The 23,494-nt window shown below is 32.6% G+C and overlaps 1 protein-coding gene across 1 annotated transcript in view; it reads left to right on the top strand.

Moving 5' to 3' along the window:
* Window positions 1-23,494, top strand: part of LOC130895172 (peroxidasin) — an 82,753-nt gene that overhangs the window by 34,813 nt on the left and 24,446 nt on the right. The window contains exons 4-8 of the mRNA XM_057802349.1: window positions 1,887-2,116; window positions 9,589-9,891; window positions 14,515-14,787; window positions 20,057-20,398; window positions 23,212-23,451. Coding sequence (XP_057658332.1) covers window positions 1,887-2,116; window positions 9,589-9,891; window positions 14,515-14,787; window positions 20,057-20,398; window positions 23,212-23,451 — 1,388 coding nt within the window. The remainder of the gene's footprint in view (window positions 1-1,886; window positions 2,117-9,588; window positions 9,892-14,514; window positions 14,788-20,056; window positions 20,399-23,211; window positions 23,452-23,494) is intronic.

The following is a 23,494-nucleotide window of genomic DNA, read 5'->3' as shown; positions in this document are numbered from 1 at the left end:
TTATTTCCCAAATCTCAATCCGTTACGTAAGAATCTATGAAATATTGATCTGAAAATATTTCGCTGTCCAGTGGATATATTCCGGAAGTTTTAAAACCACTTAAAATATTGCTGGGCGTGAAAGCTCGAGGAAAAGCAGTTCCCAGAACCTCTGCTACTGACCTACTGAGTAAATGTCAAACATTTTTCCTCCATTACTAAACAGCCAAGACTCTACACCTTTGCTGTAAAATGTTTTAAGAGGGCCATATATATATTTAAATCAAGTAGTTGGAACCTGTTTGATGTGTGAGGTGGAAAAGTTATCATGATTATTCCAGCATCCGAAGCTTTTTCGACTGCTTCAATGGACAAATGTGAATCGTGATTATTCAAGAATAATATAAGGCGTTCAACGTTTGAACATTTGACAAACTTAATAAAATGGTCAAGGAATTTCCAGAAGAACTGTTCATTTGACCAGCTATAGAGAGAGCTGCAACTCCGATTGTTCCAGGAAGAGCGCCAAATAGCATTCTGTTCTTAAAAAAAACTGGGGAATATCAGCATGGGTGGAATATAGTTTCCAGTAGCCTTAACTGCTGCTATAATAGTCACAAGGCCCCCCTTTCGGCTGATGTTGCACTTCATAGATGTTTAATTCCTTTTGATGCAACTATTTTTGACTTGACAGTGCTCACACCCGACTCATCTAAATTCCAAATCCGGTTCGGAGGAATTGTTCCAAATCGGTTGTGAACATTTTTTATGGTGTCAAAAAATTTTTGTACACTAACTCTATTAAAACTTGTCAATCTGCTCAAATTTGTTACCTCGGGCTTTCGAATTGATAGACTGTTTTGATGCCTTCTAAGAAAGCTGCTCTCAAAAATTTGTTTTGAATCCCATGTAACTGGATATTTTGTTTTATTGTCCTCATAAAATTTACAAGCTAATTCTGTTACGCCTTCCTTAGTTAAGCCATATTGCATTAAAGCAATTTTTTAAATATATATTCTGCTACGCAATTTTCCTTTTCTTCGGTAAACACTTGCTTAACAGCCAAATTTACCGCATATTCATAATTTCCTCTTTGATCTTTAAATTTTTTTGAGTGTCTAAGTGTGGTGGGCTAGCTTTAAACACTTTGGAAGCATACCTAAAGCTCATTTTTGCTGGATCTTCATTACATACAGCCTCCAAGGCCTCTTTTAACGCACCTGGATTTACTGGATCTCTCTTATTACATACAAGTCTTGCTTCGTGGCATGTCGATTTCTTCAAAAAAAAAAAACAAAGAACCCAACCTCGAGTACCATAGAAAGCATTCCAAGGTGCATGAGGTGATTTTATAGCTTAAAGGCTATGTCCAAAACAAATACACTGCATAATTACTTACCAATAGTCGCAAGATGTAACTAAAAGCATCACTCATCTACAATCATTTGCCATAAGCAAAAAATCTCACTCAAATATTTTAAAAATATTTACTTTAATGACTTAAAACAATTTTTTCGTATTACTGCTACAAAGCGCAATTGGTTCACTGCAGACTAGAATTCAGCTATGAAGAGTAAATAGATTTGCCAATTAAGATCATTTATGGATTGATAGATAAAGAAACAGGTTTTGAATTTAAATCGTTTCAAGGTACACATGTCCAAGGTACAACAGTCTCCCCTACTCTGCCTATTTAAAGAGAAAATTAATTTAAAATTAAATACTTGTGATAAATAACATGATTTCGATAAGGAATACATTTTTTCATTTCTGCAATGATGCTCAGCTCTTATTGGTCACAAGATCATGTTATTTAACCTCCATTCCGTGAAATGAGCACATTTACCTCCATGATATAATTATGGATTTCCAATGAACAAAATTCTTTAATTCACTTTTTTTACCAGGCACCTGTATAATAACAATTTAAAACATCTTCCTGAAGACGCATTCAAAAATTTACCAAAGCTAGAGAGACTTCGTCTTGATCATAATGCATTGGTTTGTAACTGTGATATGTTATGGCTGTCTCAGTTATTTATAAGTAACTCTTTGAATGGATCAGCTCATTGCAAATATCCTATAGAAATGAAAGGAATGTCTTTGAAAGAAACCGACGCAGAGCATTTCCACTGTGGTGAGTGAAATAATGAATATTTGTAGCCATTTTTAGATGTCTTGTAGAACTGAGAATTCCCTATATGATTAAAATGTTTCCTTTTCTCTTTTCTTGCTTATTCCTGCTTTCTTGAGATATAGTCAAAACTTGATGTTTTAAACATGAGATATTTTGGCCAATGATTGATTGAAATAGATGTTTGTGTATATATATGCTTTATAGTGTTTCCAATTCTATGATTTACTTCTTTCACATTCATACTGGACTAACACTTACTTTCCATATGTTGAAATTCACGTAGCTTCGCATTAATTTAATCATTTTTACTGTTAAATATTCAATATATCCTGCAATATCAGATTTTAATTTTGTTTTCATCTGTTTATCTCCAAGATGAAATGATAAAATGGAAATGAATGTGAGTATCAAGTAACTTTTTTCCAATATTTTCAGTATGTAATAAGATATCGATGTCTAGGTGAAGTTAAACATATGTATATAAATGATATTAAATACACAAGTTTGAAAATAACTATTATTAAACAAAATTTTGATCGCTTAGATGTACTTCTAGAGATTGAGGAAAACAACTCGAGAACTTGCCGCCGACAATAATGTAAGTAAATCATCTATTTTGAGAGTTTTCCATAAAGAAAAATACCAACCTTACAAAGTATGTACAGTTGGTTCAGGAGTTGAATGAAGGTGATCTTGACAGAAGGCAATAATTCTGTGAATTTATGAACAGAATGAACGCAGATTTGCGGATCAAGATCAAGTTTTTTTCTGATGAGGCGTCGTTTCATTTAAACGGAACGATTAACAAACAGAACTGTAGATATTGCAGCAGAGAAAATCCTCAATGGAAGTGTAATTCTCACACTCAATATCCTAAAAAAGTGAACGTTTGGGCTGGTATCATTAACCATAAAATTATTGACCTTCATTTTTTTAAGTGCATAGTTAATGGTGAGGTTTATCTAGATTTTTTTGATTAACTTCTTAGTGCCTACATAACAAAGACTTTTTCCTGATGATAATCATCCAAATTAGATAGATCGATCTATTCACCACCAATAAGACGGAGCTCCACCGCAATTTGCACGTACAGCTAGAAATTATTTAGGCAAGGTTTTTCCCAATAGATGGATTGGAAGATGTGGAACGATCGAATGGCCGGCGAGATCCTCCGATTTGTCTTCTCTAGATTACTTCTTATGGGGTTATTTAAAATCTACAGTATATTTCAATAGACCAGACAATATTGCTGTTAGGATAACGGAAGAAATTAACAAAATTACCCCTGAGGTCATTCAAAATGTTGTATAAAAATTCCAAAATCGCCTCGGTTATTGTCAAGAAGTACACGGTGGTCATTTTGAACATTTAATTTAATTATACATTCTAAATATTATACGGCATTATTATCTTACGTGTACTTCTAGGTGAAGTTAAGTGATAGAGACATTATTCAAACTTTATTTCTTAAAAATTTATCTTCCCAGTTATGATTGATCAAATTTAAAAAACTTTATATTACTCAACAAAGGATTAAAATTCCTTTCCAACAAGTTGCCACACGACCCCCTTTCTTATTTGAAATTTTAGAAGGGGTGCTTATAATTCAGAGGGGGTGCTAGAGGGGAATAATATTTTCATAGTATGAATTGTCAATTTAAAAATAAAAATCGTTCCAGGTTTTTTTCACTTAGTACACACTAAAGCTAGAATTGTATCTATTCCATACATATCCGCATTGTATAATGTGACAAATATTCAATATATTATAAAAGGATTTCAGAAGCTACAGAGGAATAATCAGTATAACATATATGCTTTATCCAATTAAAGTATAAAAATTGCAATAAAGTCATCTTTTATTTCCTTGAATATTTTATATTTGACATTATATTATTGACCTTTTTTGTAGTAGAATTTCGATTTTTTTCGAATAACTAATTTGACAGAAGCTATTCTAGGGCTTCACGTGAGACGAGATGAAATGAGACTTATCTTGATGTCCTTAATTTCGAAAAACAAACAGTCTCGCTTCAGTTTCGGCCTCGTATTGTAACAATTTTTCGGTCCGTCGAAAATCGTTACGTCAAAAATCGTTACGTCAAAAAGGTGATTCTAATAACTCACAATCCAAAATTTTGCAATATATAAAGTTGATATTTTAAATAACATAATAGGCCAGTAAGGAGGTATCCCTTACAGTTAATGAAGCTCTAGCTTTTAATAAGCCTTCCAACAATCTAAAATATCTAAGCTTCTATTTATTCTATCTAAGTGTAAGTATTCTTCAAATTTAATCTCAAACGTTTCGTAATATCCTTAAAAAGTATTAATATCAATACATATATCAAAAGTATTGTTTGCTTGTTGTGCCAGCTCAGTTTATGCCTTGCATCCTGTTTAAACCGAATGCCTTTGCAGTTAGGAAATTTTATCTCCGAGTTTGCTCATTTAACATTTCCTTAGGTTATTTTGGTTAGGTTAGGTTACTTTGGGAAAAAGTTTGATCTATATCAACATATGAACGTCGTCCAATTGATCAATATTTAAATACTTCAACTATGCTTATCAAACAATATCGCTGAAAACGAATTCGTCAAATATGACATCATGAGGTCATTGTGTCCTATAATTTTAAATGGAACCATTTTGCAAGGGACACTTCTTTTGTGTCGAAACTTGATGAATGATGTAAGAAACCGAGGAAAAGTTACGTAAACATTATCCTGGAGGTGCTCCGTTTCATTGAATTATTTGTAAATGGTTCTTTGCTTTTAAAAGTGGCTATTGATAAGTTGAACGTCCGAAACTGCTATTTATTATAACTGCTCCGTCCGTTGCGATGGACGAATGAAGATACGTGAGATAGCTAATGAAGTGAATATTCCAAGATGGATGACGCAACTGTTTGATGCTAATCATTAGCTCGTTCGCATTGAAAATTAAAAGAATGCTCGGATATCTTCAAACGGAATGGTCTCAGTAAAAATCTCACGCTCATTCGTCCTCTATTGTTACAGAAAAGTTAGCCAAACTGCATTAAGATTTATTGGCACTTAATTAGGCTAACTCTGATTACTTTCTATGCAGAGACATAATGGAAAGTGATTTCAGACAAATGAAAGTGTGATTGAATAGGTATTTTTATGAACTTTTGAAAATTGGACTTTTTGTGTAGGGTTGAAATATTATGCTAGCAAACTGTCAACTCACCCTAATAACTGATTCTGCTAAAAATAAATGCAGTTTAATTGTTACCAACTGTATTTCTCATTACAGGAACTGTTTAATTTGTCAACCTTTATTTGATCGTTTCAAATTGCCTTCACCTAAGAATGTTCCCGAATTTACCTATCTATCTAATATCACTTCACTATTTATAATGATGATTATTTATGAGGGTCTGCATCCACCATTATGGTTCAGATAACTCCCACTTTATAAAAGTGAGACGTTTTCTTCTTCATAATATTACAGACAAATCCTATACCAACAACATTTTATGATGCTGGTTTCTGTGAAACTATGTATAACATCCAGGGATTTTTCATCAGCCTTTGCTTGCTCCTCCAATTTCACAATTCTCGATAATAATTTGATTGCATTTTAGATACGTATTATAAGCCAGCCAAGTGGTGGTATCAATTTTGCTAGGTCCAAATGAATTCATTTCCTATGTAAAAGTGGGAGCGAAGGATCCAACCACTACTGGTCCTCAAGTCTGTTTTGCAATTTAGTTTATTATAGATCGCTGTAGGTTTCGTACTATATTTACTACTACTACCACTGCTGCTCCTTCTACTTCAACTACTGCTGCTGCTGCCTACTACTACTACAATATAATTTTGATGAAGATAATATTCATTAGCACTGATTGGCACTCAAGAGGAATGGGAGAGCGAAGCAGAATATTAACCATCCGTGAAAATTCATGGAGATCCTAGTTTTTATGGAAAGTATGGTTTCAATTGAAAGAAGCACCGTCTGAACCAAAATTTCAGGACCAGGAAATAAAATATATAGCCGAGTTGAATACTGGATTTATTTTTCATAATTAAAAAATGAATATAAAAATAGACATTTGAGATTAAAGGCTTTATTAAGCCTCTTATATTTAGCTGGATGTCTCAAGTAGCCGCGGGACTGTAATGGAAGTGGATTTTTTTCTGTTTTTGCGATTTTGATAATTTCATAATTATAACGGTCCCCCACTAGAGACTTTATATATATATATATATATATATATATATATATATATATATATATATATATATATATATATATATATATATATAATAATTGTAAATCATATGTGAGACTTCAGCTCGAAGACGATATCAATGTCGTTTGAAGATCCAATATAGAGACTAGGGAGAAATATATAACCTGTGTAATTGATTTAAACTAATACATGATTTCTACAAACATGCTAATGATTGTTGATTTGTAGATGTTTATATGAAATGTTTTACAAAAGCAGTAAGAACTAAAAGATAATATGATGGCTTTTTACACGTTTAGTGCAACACTTATATACTATTTGGAACATCCATCTACTGAAATTTATTTCGATAAGAAATTGTCTACTTTTTTATATCAATGGTATCGCAAGATATTTAGCATAAAGGATTGGCACAAATGTTTGCGTTTTGTACCATTATTGCAAGCTTTCAGTACCGTCTTAATGTGTATAATATTGAAAAACAGAATGAAGAACAACATCTTGCAACCGTATTTTTGAGACGAATGAAATTGATAATGTTTAAAAAAAATGTAGCAGTCGTAGTTAAAGCCACAAATACCACAGATACTTCGCTTCGATATTATAGACCGAAAAAGTTTAAAAATAAGTCGTTATCAAGATATATTTTTGAGCGGTACGTTTAACTTAGCTCACCATTTTATTTGAAGAATTGGATGTGCTAAATCTATGTTACTTATATACATAATATTCATTTTCCTGCATTTTCAATATGTCTATGTCAGTAAAATTCGAAATAAATTTTTTTGTAATTTAAGTTACATCTTTGATCTCTAGAGAACATTTCTCAAACTTGTGAATTGGGAGTAGCGTCCTCGAGACTCGCAACAACTTTTTTTGCAGTTCCAACAATAAACATATCGATCCAGTATTAAGCTTGTTTTTTTTAAGTATAAAGCCAAGAGCGTGAACCCTATTACATTCGAGTAGTTCGAGTGGTACCTGCCGTGTGGATATATTAATATTGAACTTCTGAAGATTGTAGTATTAGGGAAAGACGTGCCTTAGTAGCTAATTCCACAAGCTTGCACTTCCCCAAAAAAGGAGTCCTGATAAACTGACGTTTTGCCTCTCGAGTGGGTCTTGCAAAAATTACTCTAGGTGGGATTCTGTTGAACAGCTCGAAAGAGCATTTGCCGTAGTAGAATAAGTAAAACAGAGTCAGCTCGGCGACTTTTCTTCTATGCTCTAGCTGTCCAAGTTCCTGGTCAACTCTGGATCGTCTATAAGTCGAACTGCTCTCTTCTTTATTGAGTTGAGCTTCCTCGGGAAATGCTTGGGAGCCGAGCTGCAAAAGAGCGAGCAATATTCCAAAAATGGACGAATCTGGGCCTCGTAGACATTAAGAGCTGTTGCGGTGTATATAGATTTTTGGTGATGGTTCCAAATAGGACAAAATCCTGAGCTGCAGTTATAGACCAGAAAGACCTTGATCCATTTGGATAATTGAGAAGTTTGTTTTTCACTCTCTCATTTTATCGTTCGTTGTAAGCATTTATGGTCTGCTCGCAGATATTTCTCGAGACAACAAAGTTTAGACGATTATCGGCACTAAGATTTCATGGCCATTTGCGGTAAACAGCATTTTTGTTGTGGGCTGATCTAGTGTAGCTTTTATCCAACCATAGATAGTTGTCTCTAAAGCCCTTGAAGGAATAAGAAAAATAGAAGTTCAGAAGTAAATTACATTTCAAATGTTTCAGGCGGTAAGGTTTATGTAGTGATATTTGAATATATGGAGAAAGATATTGCTGCAACCAGTGTTTCCGAAAGATGGAACAGGAAAAACAGATTCTTTTTTGGAAGTACTTGAGTCAATGATCTTTCCCAATGGAAAAACATGGTATCCGTTCTTTGAAAACATGTTATTTACGTGCCATAAAAACTCACAAAACCAAAACGATTGTGTATATATTGATAAAATATATATGGTTGTTATACGGTAGCTTCTTTTTGGAATGACAATTTAATTACTCTATTTAAAGGTTGTAACATGCCATTCGGCTTGTTACGTATTTCTTCATTTAAGAAAAAATGAAAAGCGTAACAAGCCGAAATGCATGTTACAAGGTCTATATCGAAAAGACCCAAACGAATCATTGTTATGCTAGTAGTGAGAGTTTAGTCTGATATGTCAATGGGTGAAGAATACCATCAGGTGATTTATTAAAATTTCAAAATAGTTTCCTTATAAGTATCATCTTTCATATTTACTACTTTTGTGTTCAAAACTTGTGAGTAGCAACAGCTACTCTCTTTACTAATTTATATTAATTTAGGTGGTAGTAGTAGCATAAATAGCTTGCATTTCTTTTCTCCAAATATTTTCTCTCTCTGACACAGAGGCAAAAAACCGGCCGGCAAATCGGTGTGTGACGACCAATATGCAGAAGTAAAAATTATTATATATCAGCAAAAGGTGAAATATCGGAAAGCAGAAATAAATGAAAACGGGATCAGAAAAAAAGACTAGTAGATGTTACATTGGCATTACCGCCACGTTCAACAGTGTTACCAACACTCAACAATTCATCTCCCTGAAGCCCCCACCAAAAACCCTTAAAATATCGAAATTAATAGGGATTTCCCTAAACAATTTTATTATTTATGAAATAAATATTGAAATATATTTAAATAAACAACATTAAAAATTACATCAATAAACAAATAATAAATTTCAAAGGATCAATAAATAACTTAATTCAGCAACATCATTTTTTTAAATTCTTAATTCATAAATTATCGAAAACTTCAAAGTGACCAATCTTTTTCTTCAAATTCTGATTTTTTTTTGAAATCATACATATTGACATCAAATACATGATTTCCAGGCGATCTCCTTGGATCGAATAGAAAATAATGAAAGATGAAGTCCCTCTATACAAATTAAGAAGCCCGTAAAGCTATTTATTGACAAACAAATAATATGTTTATATTTTTCAAAATATCCCGAGAAAATTATTAGATTGGTTTGAAAATCTGCCCATAAATTTTTGTAGGGACATTTTTCATGTTAAATATAATTTAGAATTAAAGTTATAGAGTGTGAATAATCGAATTATCACTTTTCATAATATTATCCATTGTATGGGGTAGTAACATGAGAATTCGAATAAATGTATAAGTTACACATTAAATAATATTTGTATTTTATGAATATTTCTTACTAAAACAAATGAGTTAAAGTTTATTATACTATTTCTTTCTCCAGATACCAATCTCATTAAGGAAGGTCCACAAGATGTAACAATCCCTTGGGGAGAAAACGCAGTTCTATCATGCAAAGTGTATGACAGCACAGCATCAATCTATTGGATGAGAGATGATCAAGAGCTCATACCAGACTACCATAAATATGTTATCTTAAATAATGGCACTCTTTTAATTCAAAATGCAGATGAAAATGACGACGGATATTACGAGTGTCTTGCTAAAAATACTGAAAAAGAAGAAAAATCAGCTCCCGCGAAAATGATTGTCAAAAAACCAAAGAAATATGGTAGTGATACTAATGGTAAATTCAATTTTTAACATATTCAATATTTAATATAATCAAAAATTCAAATTAAAATGAATTTCAAAAATAACCGTACAGAAGCAGACAAAATACTCACAATTTTCTCTATTAATCTACGGGTCAAGTCAAGTGTTTCTGCGTGACAAGATGGTCGTCAATCGCTAATCGCAAATGTGATGGCTACTTAGTTGCAGTTGGTGAAATTGCAACAAACGGTTGAAATGAGAGGCTGAGACGGGAATATTTATAAATAATTTTAACGATCTGCTTGTAACTCCTATAATACTGATTGACCAATATTCTTTCTGAGGTTGTTGGATGCATAATATATAATACAACACTTATATCTATAACGTCGATTACCGATTACCATTGGGTCACCAACAAGAGAAGTTTGTTTAGTATTTGTTTGGAAGCCATCGAAAGTGAACGTTTTCAGTGAATTTCTAAAATTGCTCGGTAGTTTGATATTTTCGAACAATGAAGAGATGATGTCGGAAATTATCGAACATCACTGAAGATAACGATGAAAAATGAAAAAAAATTCCAAAATCCTCGTAAATAAGTTAAATTTTGAATTAATTTCCATATAATTTGAGTTTAGAGTAGATCTGACGAAACTGTGAACAATTTTGTAATTTCCAATTATTTTCCTATTTAATTCCACAAATTTTGTAACTAAAAAAATAATTGTACTCAACTACTATCTAAGAATGTAATTCAAGGAAAGATTTTTTTTCTAACAGCACCGTTTCTTTGCCGTCATAAAGTATTATTGGATTACTTGAAAATACAGTATAATTATGGGCGGTGTTGGAACTTAAGCGACGTTATCCGTAATTGTGTAGAATCTGTCTTTAGCGGATTGGTGAGCATTGATTTTAATGGCTATTCTTCGCTGTTGAGAAGATCTTGTAGTTTAAAATTTTTCTTTATTTCTTTTAAAACTAGATTCTGGCGTAATATAAGTCCGTTCTCAAATTCGTGTCGCTGTCGGATACCGTCACGTATTGTATTCTATGATGTGGAGAGCGTTTGGGACATTGACAGACATAAATCCTTTCATTGGACAGACCTATCCATATTTGATTTATGTCGTATTTAAGGATCAAATGTATTTATTAGTCCAATAGTGAGTCTTCAGGTTTGCGTTAATCTTTCATTTATGCCTCTGTCTTCTAAAAGTTGATTGCATGTAACAAAATCATTATCGTGTTCATTAATGTTTTTCATTCTATGCTGCAGAGACGTTGATAAAGATCTCTGCCTTCTAAGTATATAGCGTATTTCCTCTTGGGATCGAGATATTCCTTGAAAAATTTTAAAAAGTCTTCTTCTAGGATGTTTTACTTGAAGTAAGTCTTATAACTCAATGATCCTTCATGTTTTAGTTGTTTGTTGGAGATTGCCTCTTCCATTCTTCCAATAATTCTTCAATTATATGTAGTTTGTAGATAATTTGTCGTTTCAAATTCTGTTTTGGGTCAATGTGGGAACATGGTTGATTGTACAAGGAAGCTAAATCTTGTGTTTGTCTCTTCTCGAAGGTGTTTATTGAGTTCAATTCAATATTTTGAATTTTTTCCAAAAAGGTACGGACGAAAACATTTGGTAGCCCATATTATTGCTAGCATTTCCTCTTCTATACTCTACTATTTCATTTTGCATCATTCAGAGTTCTGGATGCATATGCGATTGGCTTCCTAAAGTCTGGATATAGTAATTGTTTATATGTTTGAATTTCTGGAATGACTATAAGACTTACGAGTATAAAGCTGATTTCCTTTTTTACAAATTTGCATTTATCCAGTTAGATTCTGAATCCTGTTTCTCTTAGTCTCTAGATGATTTTTAAAATGTTCTTTCAGGAATGCAGAAAACACAATTATGTCTTCATGTATACCAGATAAATTTCTCCTGCCATCCTTTAAGTACATCATTCATTACTATCTGGAATATAGCAGGAGGGTTTTTGGTATTCTGAGATATTCATGAAACTGTTTTGGACATTGAATGTAATTTCTATCAGGTAAAACCCACTAGGTTGAGAGACGTACTGACATCTTTCTAGTTTTTCCCTAATATCTGTGATGTTTGGAATCACAATCATTGTTTTTTCGTTAACTTTACGGTAGTCTACCACCATTTATTGAAGACTAATGCGACTGACCAGGTCCTTGATTCCTTGCTCCAGCATTTATATTATTTCTCTCTGAACCTCTTTATGACCTAGTATAGATCGGAATTTCATCTGTTGTTCTTATGTTTGATACGATTGGTAAAAGTTAAGAGTTACTCTGGATGATGGAAAACATCTGAAAACCTTTTACACAGTTATTTTAATTGTATTTCTTCTTATTTCTCAATATGATCGGCGCTTAGGAGATGTTCAATATCTTTCTTCAGGTATTCTTGAGAAAACATTTGGGTCCTAAGGAGGTAGTAGTTAACTAAATATATTTCTGAACTTCTAACTGAATTTGTATCGTTTCGATTGTGAACCTGATAAGTTCTGTCCATACTAAAACATTGATTACTGTAGCTAGGTTTTCTCTAAGAATAGCTTCTTCTATCTCTTGTTTGGGGATTATGATGGTTCCTTGGGTTTATTTAACGGATCTCGTTGATAGTTCGTGGTTAGAGATGGATACAATAAAATTGAGTACTATTACTTTCGGAATATTCAATAGATAGAACCGAATTTTCGGCTATCAGTTCAGAATCGAGGAAATTGAGTTTGACTTGTAAAGGATTGATATTATCAAGACCTATTAAACTATCGAAGTTTTGTGGAACTTGAAAAGTTAGAATTCAAAATTTCCGCTCTTTTGGAATTCGGGAAATAACGCTATGTCAGGGCAATAATCTCAAGAATGATTGTGGAAGATGGAAGTTACAATAAATGGAAATGATGATCATGGAAATACTTAGAGGCAATATTGGGATTAAGAATTTGGTAGCGCTATTGTCTATAAGGGAGGAGGGTTTGAGAAAGTTATGTTGGGTAGTTTACTGTTATCTTTTAGGAGTCTGACATTTTCCATTTGTTCGTCGCATTTATTTAGATCTTTTCATATGGCTCGCAGAACTTATGTTCTAGATAGTAATCGATCTGAATAGTTCCATCCTCAACTATGTTCATGCCATAATCCAAAAGTTCATTAGCATAGCCGATATTGATAATTCTTTCGATGTACATTTTGGTAAGTTTTGTTATTGTTGTAGTCTCCAAAATTTCACTGCTTGGTCTCGGTTCTGTGTTGTAGCGCTAGTGCAAATATTCTCTATATTCTCTGTATTCCAGGTGTTTTATTCAATCTATTTTGTTATTAAGACCTATTGAACCGATATTTGACAATGGCATGATGTGACAATAGGTACATTATTGTTTTTTAATTTAGCGGTAAATTTCACTCGTGATGAAATGATTGATATAATCTGGATAATAGGAGAATGCAATAAAAACTCCTTAATATCAGCAAGAATATACCTTAAACGTTTGTCTGAAAGGCGGCAATGTACAAAAGCAAGCTTGGAGATTTTGATGGAGCGGTTCAATTGCACGGGATTAATTAATCATGAAAAGCATGAACGATTAAAAACTTCTGTGACAGAAGAAAATGAAATTAATGTTTTACTGGCAGTTACTGAAAACCCATATACAAGTGTAATGAGTATTTCCTGCGAACAAGAATTGAGCTACTACGGTGTGCAAAGAATCTCCAACAAAAACAAAATGCACACATTCACTTGCAACAGGAATTAACTGAAGTTGATTTTGAAAAAATACTATCATTTTGTAGATGAGGTTTACGAGAAATTAATCAACAGAGAGACTGTATTCTATTTGGAGATGAAGCCACGTTTAATAAAGGTAGTTGTGTTAATAGGAAACCATTTCACTATTATTCATCAATTATCCACATCACATAATGACACACAGTCAAACTAGATGATCGTTGAATGTGTGGGTTCTTGATTATTATTCAGGGAATGTTGACGGTCCAGGGAACATTTTCTGATCTTGAGAAATGATTCCATTGACCTGTACTGGTACTCTATGCCTGAATTATTGATATGAGGTTGCTGCTCTGATTGAAATGGTGTAGTTTATCTCCGAGGTCTGATGATTGTTTGTTGCATTGGGAAGACTTTTTTCTTTTAAAACTTTCATCAATGTTTCTCAAATGTAATTTGTAGTAGACAAACGTTAGATAATGACAAGAATCACAGACATCTCTCTTACTTTACTTCTGACTACGCCAATTAAGAGTTACTACAAGAGAAGTCATTTTTTAAAAAGAGACATTTATAGAGTAAAATATTGATTATAAATCGATCTCATTAACAAAAAAAATGCAACTAAGCTGAACTGAAAATATGAAATTCTGTACAACAGTTCAATGAAATAATTAACTTTTTTAAATTATATGAATCAGCAAGTTTATTTACAGTGGTATCTCGAAGCTCAATACCATATATGAACCATGGATCAACGAACTATAAATCGTATATTAAATAAAATCCTTGGTAATTATTTAGAAGGTTGTTTTGTTTCATCTTTATGTTTACTCATCATTTTATTTGGTTCTTATAACATATAAGCTATTTTTTTCGTAGACCAACCAAAATTCACTGAAGTACCAACCAAAATTTTCGCTTCAATTGGAGACTTTGAAGCAACTCTGGGATGTAAAGCAGAGGGAGACCCGTCTCCAATAATAAATTGGTCTAAAGATGGAATTAGACTCCAGCCCACTAGTAAATACATTTTCCACCCAGACGGATCACTTACAGTAAAAAATATTGAGCCAACGGATCACGGTTCTTACCAATGTGAAGCTTTTAATGTCAATGGTAGAGTAACAGCTGATGGAATTGTAATGATCAAAGGCAAGTTAAATGTGGTTTTACACGTTTGCAAATAAATAAGTTTTCAAATGCTGTACTGTTGATATATTTTTGTCAGCAGACTATGGCATAGGTAACGTTTATAATGATCAAGCAAAACTTCAGAAATGACAGTTTTTATATTATTACCTGTTTCTATATTGAAAAATTGTGATTTGTAATAATTTCCTTACATAGAAGAACAAACAGATATAATTTTGATATTAGGAATACATGAGAAATGGTTTACGTGCATCAAAAATAATTTACAGTGGGATCCTGAACGGAGTGACTCAAAGACAGGAATGATTGGTGGTGGTTAACGAAAAAACCAAAGAACAAAAACTTACCACCTGAGAAAAGGAACATGGTGTACTCTTAGCCGTTATCGAGAATCCTCAAGTTATTACTGGTGAAATAGCAAGACAAAAATTTGCTGTAAATATTCTCCAAAAAAATAGAATGTACTAACACTATATTCAATTAAATCATTAATTGAGGATGATTATCTTCACAGATTAGCTAGTTCTCTATTAATTATTAATGGCTTTTTGGAAGATTGGGGACAAGGTATAGGGCCTTAAAGTAGGTCCCAGAATTTCGAAAAATATTAATTTGTTTGCAAGCTGTTAGCTTAAAAAAACCAAATTTGGTACACTGTATGAGACTGTTGAGGGTATTGAGTAATGGTAATTAGAAGGCGATCGAACCGTTCTGTCTATTCTATCCTTAAACTTTAACAGAAGTTTTTTATCTGTCAGATGATTTTAAAAAATCTATTTTCATACAATAGATAATTTAATTCTAAAACCTTTTTTATTTTTGTAATTTTCCCTAAAACTTCGTCATTTTCAAGGAAAAGTCGAATAGCCAAAGACATGCAAACTATTTAAGAAGTTGTAAAAAATGTCGAGAATTGGCTATTATGCTAATATGCAATTCAGTACTTCTACTTATTAAATTTTTTTACATGAATGGAAGAAAAACGTGTTCCACTGTTGAAAGATATAAAGAAGATAAACAGGAAAGTTATATATAGACCAAGAGCCAGTGAACAATTTTAGCTAATAATTTCAAAAGTCATGAAACTTTTCACAGTCAAACCTTAATACCTACAGATGCTGAAAAGCCACTTCTGGCAGCCCTATGTGGTCGTGGTTAACTACCCTAAATTTTTAAAGAGGGTTAGAAATAAGTGTTATTTCTGTTAAAGTATACCTGTAAGTCATAAAATTTTAGGAAATTACTTTCGACAGTATTGTTACTTCATAAAATTTTTGTCATTTACATCCCTTCTAATTGAATATTATAAATATTTATAAAAAAAAATTCAATTTTGTCATTTCATCAGTCTTGAAATTTTAACAGAATAAATAAAATAGATTAATAAGTCATAATATCTAATGCCAGAAAGAAGTTCCATCACCAACAGTCTACCAGAGTGAAAAACGTGTCCATGCGAGTGAAAGCAATGCATATGGAAACTTGTTAAAGTGGTTAAAGTTAAAGCTTATTGGGCATCTGTAGACTTCATTGGACGTACATTTAGAATGATATGCAATGAAATAGATTTTTCTTTATCTTGTTGAGATTTCACTTTTGAAAGATATTTCTGTACCTTTGACGCAGATATTCTTCAGGTCATTTACAAGGCTACTGTGAGAAAATATTAAAACATTATGAGAAAATATAAAAACGGGTAATATTCTAGGTATTATTTTGGGAGTTATTTGAACAGAATGGCATATCAAGATCATCTATACATCAAGCTATTAGACGAAATTTACTCCATCCATAATCATGTCAATAATTGCAAGATTTGTTACCTCAAGACTAAGTTCAGTGAGTGAATTTCTGTCGATTTATTTTATGTCTGCATATTCACTTTTTAAAAGAAAATTTATTTTACTGAGGCTTGCTAACACTTAGTAGTATTACAAATATGAATGAAGTTTTTTTTAAATGTATAATATTATTTTCCAATAAATCTAAATACGCCTGATAAATGAAGTTTCCCTCATTGAAAGAAGGACCAATTATTTTGTCGCCTATTATTCCAACCCATACATTCAATTTTTCGGGATATTGGGTATGGGATTCACACATCCAACGAGGATTGTTACGTGACATGTATCTATAATTATGCCGATTTATGTTTCCATTAATACAAAATACTCAATACCACTCAATACATTACTTACAAAATTTGGATCGTTTGGATTGTAACATTTTTTCATCATTAGATCTGCAAACTCTTCACGTCTATCAAAATCATCATCTGACAACTCTTGAACCAACATTGCTTTGGTTGATGGAATTTATTATCACTTAAAATTTCAAATATCAAGTTTCCTGGATATTTGTCTAGTACCTACTCAAGTGTGGATCGTCTTCTAACAGGACATAAACATCTAAAGATTTATTTTCAGTTGATGAAGTTTTTCTGCGTCCTGATTTGTATAACTCTTTTACAGAACCAGTTTCGTTAAACTTTTTCACTAATTTACTGACAGTAGATGTTGTTTTGGGATATAAATTATTAAAGATATTACACGTTTCTTGTTGACTTCTACGTCTATCACCTTATCCTAATATCGTTGAAATATAAATTTGTTCTTTTTAAGATAAACTTTTCAGCAATAATAATTTATTGAAACGTCAAATTTATTATTTTAATTACGGCGGAGATAACACAAATGTAACTAAACTCCGAAATTATGGCATTTAGGTATAGGAAATATTCGATGAAATATAATTTCTTAAGGATTTCGAAAAGCGATTCATTTGAAATAACAAAGCTCATTATTTTTCCGGAAAAAGGAAAGATCTGACAATTATATAGATATCACCATAATACCGGCCGTATCACAAGACTTTTATAGACAAAAATTTATAAAAATTGTACAAGCCGTTTCCTAGATAATTGAGGCGTTTCATACATAAAACTCACTCACTTCAGACAGTAGATAAGGATTTTGTTTTTAAGTGAGACTTTGAATTTTCTCCGTATTAACCAATGTATTTGTCTATGTCGAATCCTGAGTATTTAGTACCATCTAATTGTGGTATTTTTGTATTTTTCAACTTAACTGGAGGATATGTACCCTTACGTAGGGTGATTGCTATATTTGTTGATTTGCTCTCATTTACTTCAATCCTCCATTTTTGAAGCCACTCTTGTAATTGGTTAAGATGAGCCTTTTTTTGCTCTTTTTGGCTCTTTATTAGTAGAGAAGATGATTGTGTCGTCAGAAAAAGTTCATGATATTGTATACTGGTATATCTGATATATACAGTGTGCAAAATAGCGGGCCTAGTTCGGTACCCTGTGGCAACCCTGATGCTATAGTAAAAAGTTCGGACTTTTCCTCATTAACTTTTTTTTTGAAGATTCTATTGGCTAGGTGACATTTCAGAAGTAGGTAGTAGTTTGGGGGAATGGAGTACCATCTTCTTTTAGTGTCAATGTTAAAGACTCCTTGAATCGTTAAGATTCAAATATATGGACGGGACGAGGAAATAATTGTCCTCAAGATTAACCTTTCAGGGACATTGAAGGAGTCTACTTATTCTTCTCCTATTGATTACCGAGAAGAATTGTATAATAGCATTACAGATATCATATGATCATCAGCTAATGGCCAGAATCTACTTCAATTTTCTTCCAAGTATAATTTTGTATCTAAAATAAAATTATAATCATTTTTAGCAATTTCCTCAAATTATTTAAGTGTTCATGTTCTTTCTACAATAACATTTATTTTAATTATTTGTTTTTCCATTAAATCGTATTGAAATGTATCTATTACTTTGTTAAATCTGGAATAAAATTTACATCCAACACTATTTGCAAATATGTTTTCAAATTAACTAAAATTACAAGATTAAAAACGTTTTTGAATTGAATGGTATGAAAATAAAATTTCTCAAATCAACTGACAGATAAAAAACTTTTGTGAAATTTTAAGGTTAAGTCATCCCTAATAAACCCCCCAGAAGGGTTCGATCGCTTCCTACAGTCTCATAGAATATACCAAATTTGGTGTTTCTAAATTATAGGGTTGCAAAGAAATAATCGAGAAAATTGAAATTGCAAAGAAATAATTGAAGAAATATCACCATAATAGAAGTTCAACAAATCAAAGATTTATGTAGTAGAGAAAAAGAATCTTGACATGAATTTACATTATGTATAAAAGTTTCAAAAACAAAGAGGACTCAACAAATTAATTTTGTAGGTTTTTAGATAAAATTGAAAAACATACGTGTAAAATACTCACACACAATAGGACAACTCATGAGGAAATCATACAGGATGCTCTAGATATGGTTCAAAGCCTATATAACAGCCGGCATGTCCGCAGCTAGTCGCATGCCTAAATGAACTAAATCGTCGCGCTAACCTAATCTAACCACAAGGATTCTTTCTAGATTAATACAATGCTTAATTCAATTAGGAAGTAAAGTCTAGTGTGGCTATATAGGAAAATAAATAGAAAATACATAGGAAAATAAAAGTAATTGTAGAATATATACTAGAAGAAAACCGAAACTGTTTTCAAACAGACCGATCTCGTTGGTAATACTGCAAAGAAAATGATATCATGGGTCAAATGTAAGATAAATGTATCAGGATACTTACTTAAGAAGACAGCTAACTACATCACTGACAAAATGCGACAAAGAAGAACTGCCTTAAAAAGTACAAAGGCACTGGAGAAGTCCCTCAAGGTTCAACCTAATCACTAAGAACATTATGTGCAAAAGGCTGCCGACATTGATATTGTCAGAGGAAAGCGACCTTGTTATAGTATTCACAGACAACGTGGCTGTGTAAATTGTGGTAAAACACTGGAAGGTAACTAATTTCACTTTTGGTACAGCCTTAAAAAAGATCTGATCTACCACACATGTGTCTTTAGCAGATCGTAAAAGAGATAAACAAAATGAAGCATAAAGCATAGGCAATCGTCAAGAATAATCTTCTTCACTCATATTTTTCAATTACTATCAGTTTCTTCTTCTCTTCTTCCTCTTTCAATAGGACCAAGTCCTGTTCAATCCTGTGCGTTTGGCCCTCTTCCTGGATCTTCCTGAGAAGCTGTACTCCAGCTCTCTTACCACCTCTTTGGTGGTCTGCCTACAGGTGTGCGTGTGTTAGGTCTCTGAGTTTTAGACCACTTTGCCCATCTGTCTTCTGGCATTCTTTCTACGTGATCCCTCCAGAATCTTTTTCGTGTCCTATCATATAAAAATTGAAATATTTTTTCAGCTCCACCAATATTTAGTATTCAACCTGAAAATATCATCACTCAAGTTGGTAATAACATAAAACTTGAATGCGTTGCTTCTGGTACACCCAATCCCGAAATTATATGGTACAAAAATGATGAAGAAATTCTTCCCAATGATGAAAATGGTAGAGTACAATTTACTGATAACAAAAGGGTACTTGAAATTAACAATGTACAAGTGTCTGATGCAACCATCTATGTTTGTGAAGCCTGGAATGAAGTGGGAATGCGCGAAGTAAGTGCGTCGGTTATTATTGAAGAAACATCACACAAACCAGCAAAATTGATTTACAAGCCTAATAATATTGAAGCATTAGAAGGTTAGTACATCTGATTAACCATAATATTTGTATAAGTACGACTTGTTTTATTACCTTGTTTTTATTGAATACACTGCTTACGCTACCACTTCACCAACAATCACACTGTGTGTTTACCTTCAGTTTCAACTTTCATTATCAACTAAGGAAGTTCACCTTCAGTCTCTGAACTTGGTTATCGAAACACGTGGCAGACAGTGTAATTGTGAGGGTTAGTGTAGTGGTAGTGTAAACAGTGTATTCAGTATGAGTATCACCAAAGGTTCCAGAAATTCTAGTTTTGTTTTTATAAAAGTTGGTAGAACCGACATAAAAAATTTCAAATAACTAACTTAATATAAATAAATTTTGCCAAGCATTATCTATATCTACGATGAAAATTAAATAAACTTTCATCATCGGCTCTATTTTTTTCTAAATCGTGACTAAGAAAATCTCTTCTATAATAAAAATTGTTTTCATTCAGAACTAATTTTTACATTCTGTACATAAACTGCTGTGAAGTTTTGATTTGTAAATACATATATGTATCATCCTCCCACATATTAAAAACCAAATGAGTATAGCTTTTGTGAAAAAGTCATAGTACTACTCAAGCTTCTAAAATTTCATATCATTAGCATTAAGTTGATGATACGCTACTGTTGTTATTTCATATACGAGGTATGTCAATTCAGTAGGTACTGCTAATTTATTAATAAAACACAAGCAAATGGAGTTTCACACATAATTCTGTCATTGATCTTCACAATAGTCTCCCCCATTTAACTATACACAATGACACCAACATTACTTCTATGATTCAAATCATCATTCGTAATCGTCTGAAATTATGTTTAGAACCACTATTACAGTTTCTTTATCCTCCTGTACTACTATTTTTTTTTATTTACGACTTACGTTAATGCTGTATATGATATGATACAACATATTAGTTCCTACCACCAAGAAAATTTTATTATCTTGAATTAATAAACAAATTATATTAACTGGGTGAATAATCGCTTGTCTAGCAATGTGTATAGTAAGTTAACAGGAAAGCAAGTGATACACGTTCAACGATCTAAAAGAATTATTCATCCTTATTTGAAAATTCGCACATTAGCTTTGAACCAATGATCTTATTTTGAAATTGAAATCAATTTCAAAGACCCATTTTGCTAACTGATAATAAAAATAATAATTAAAAATTGTAGACCCTTATCTTGTTAAATGGTATAATTTCCCTTCTATTCAGTTACTGAATAGCTTGCTTAAACTTATAAAATGAATTTTACTCTTAAAGTCTCCTGAATCCAAGAATTCAGGAGAAATCGATCAAACGTAGATGCCATCTTCACAATCAGACAAGTAATTGAAAAAGCTATAGAATACGGTAAGCCCGCTTCATAGATTTCACCAAAGCATTCGACAGGGTAGGCTAAGCGATGTAGTAGACATCCTAAAAAAGAAATACGTTCCGAAAACCATAATAGACATCATAAGACATTTAAACTATAACATCTACTCACATATTAGTTAACCAAAACCTGACAGAGGAAATACAAACATCAACGGGTATCCGACAGGGAGACTCCTTAAGCCCGCAACTGTTCAACCTGATAATGGACGAAATAATAAATCATGTCAAGAATACAGAAATACAGAGGATATTCACTCACAACGGGCGCAATAAAAATAATATGTTATGCCGATGACTCTGTAATTGTGGCAGAGACTTATAGCAGCTATTTCATTCTACGTAAAAGCTAAAGCCTTTAACTCGCAAGTATCCACCGCAATAGCTAAAATCCTTGTCATCTCTAAAGAACCAATGATGTGCAAACTCACTCTAGAAAATAAAACCAGAGAACAGGTAATGTAATTTGACTACCTAGACACACAAATCAGCGCAGAATAAATGAAGTAAAAGGGCAAGCAAACAAAGCCAGCCGAATATCAGAAGCACTCTGGGACATTATCTGGAATAATACCAGTATGAACAAAAGGGCCAAAGTTAAAATATATACCTGCATTAGACTCATATTGACATATACTATAGAAAAAAGAGCGGACAACAAAAGAACTAAAAACATCATTCGAACAACAAAAATGAAAATACTCAGAAACCTATTACGATACACACTAAGAGACAGAAAGAGAAACACAGATATAAGACGCGAATGTGAGGTGGAAGACATAGTCAGATGGGGACGTAAACGTAGAAGAGCTTGGAACGAACACGTAGACAGGATGACCAGAGAAAGATTAGCAAAGATCGCACGAGACGATAAACCAGGGACACGACGACCTTTAGGAAGACCTCCAAAAATATGGATGGATTCATGTACATCAACATCTCAAGGATGACAAGTTGGAATCTACAGGCATAAGGTCTACAATACGTTGAAGAAGAAGAAGACTCTTAAAGTCCGTCTAGTAAGTAGTAAGTAAAATCAGATCTTCAAACCCGATAAAATACGTAACTTCACTCATTGAATTTTTACGAAGTTAACAGGAAGAAACAATAACTTCAAAGCTCTCGATGTCCTTGGCCAGTGTTTGTAGAAACACAGCACCAACGAAATCGCCAATTTATTATGTTTGTGCATATTCCACAATTTCCAGTTTTCTCTTCTTTGTGCACTTTTCAGACTATTTCTTAATTGTATATAATAGTTTCTCTCCTTCTAGTGTTTTGTTGTTCCATTTATACTTATTATTGACTTAATAGTCTCCGACACTACTCCCCAGAGTCATAAAATAGTTTTTTCATTCGGAAATATACAATTGATACAGCCAAAATGAAATATTATTATTCGATTAACATTTAGGTAGTACCATCGAGCTACCATGTAAAGCAATCGGAGATCCTAAGCCTGGTATTAGTTGGCAGAAGGATGGATCAACAATGCAAAGAACTGGTCGTTTCAAAGTTAGTTTAAATGGTAACCTCTACATTTACAAAGTGGGACCCGAAGATCAAGGAAGATATGAGTGTATGGCACTCAATAATTATGGCAGAGACTTAGCTTCCGCATATGTTACAGTTAAAAAGCTAAAAGATCCTGTAGGTGAGTATACTATCATTGTCTAGTCTTCCTTCCGTACATGAAT

The sequence above is a fragment of the Diorhabda carinulata genome, chromosome 6 (assembly GCF_026250575.1).
Source record: "Diorhabda carinulata isolate Delta chromosome 6, icDioCari1.1, whole genome shotgun sequence".
In the NCBI taxonomy this organism is placed as follows: Eukaryota; Metazoa; Arthropoda; class Insecta; order Coleoptera; family Chrysomelidae; genus Diorhabda; species Diorhabda carinulata.
This window is presented reverse-complemented; position numbering and strand designations above follow the sequence as displayed.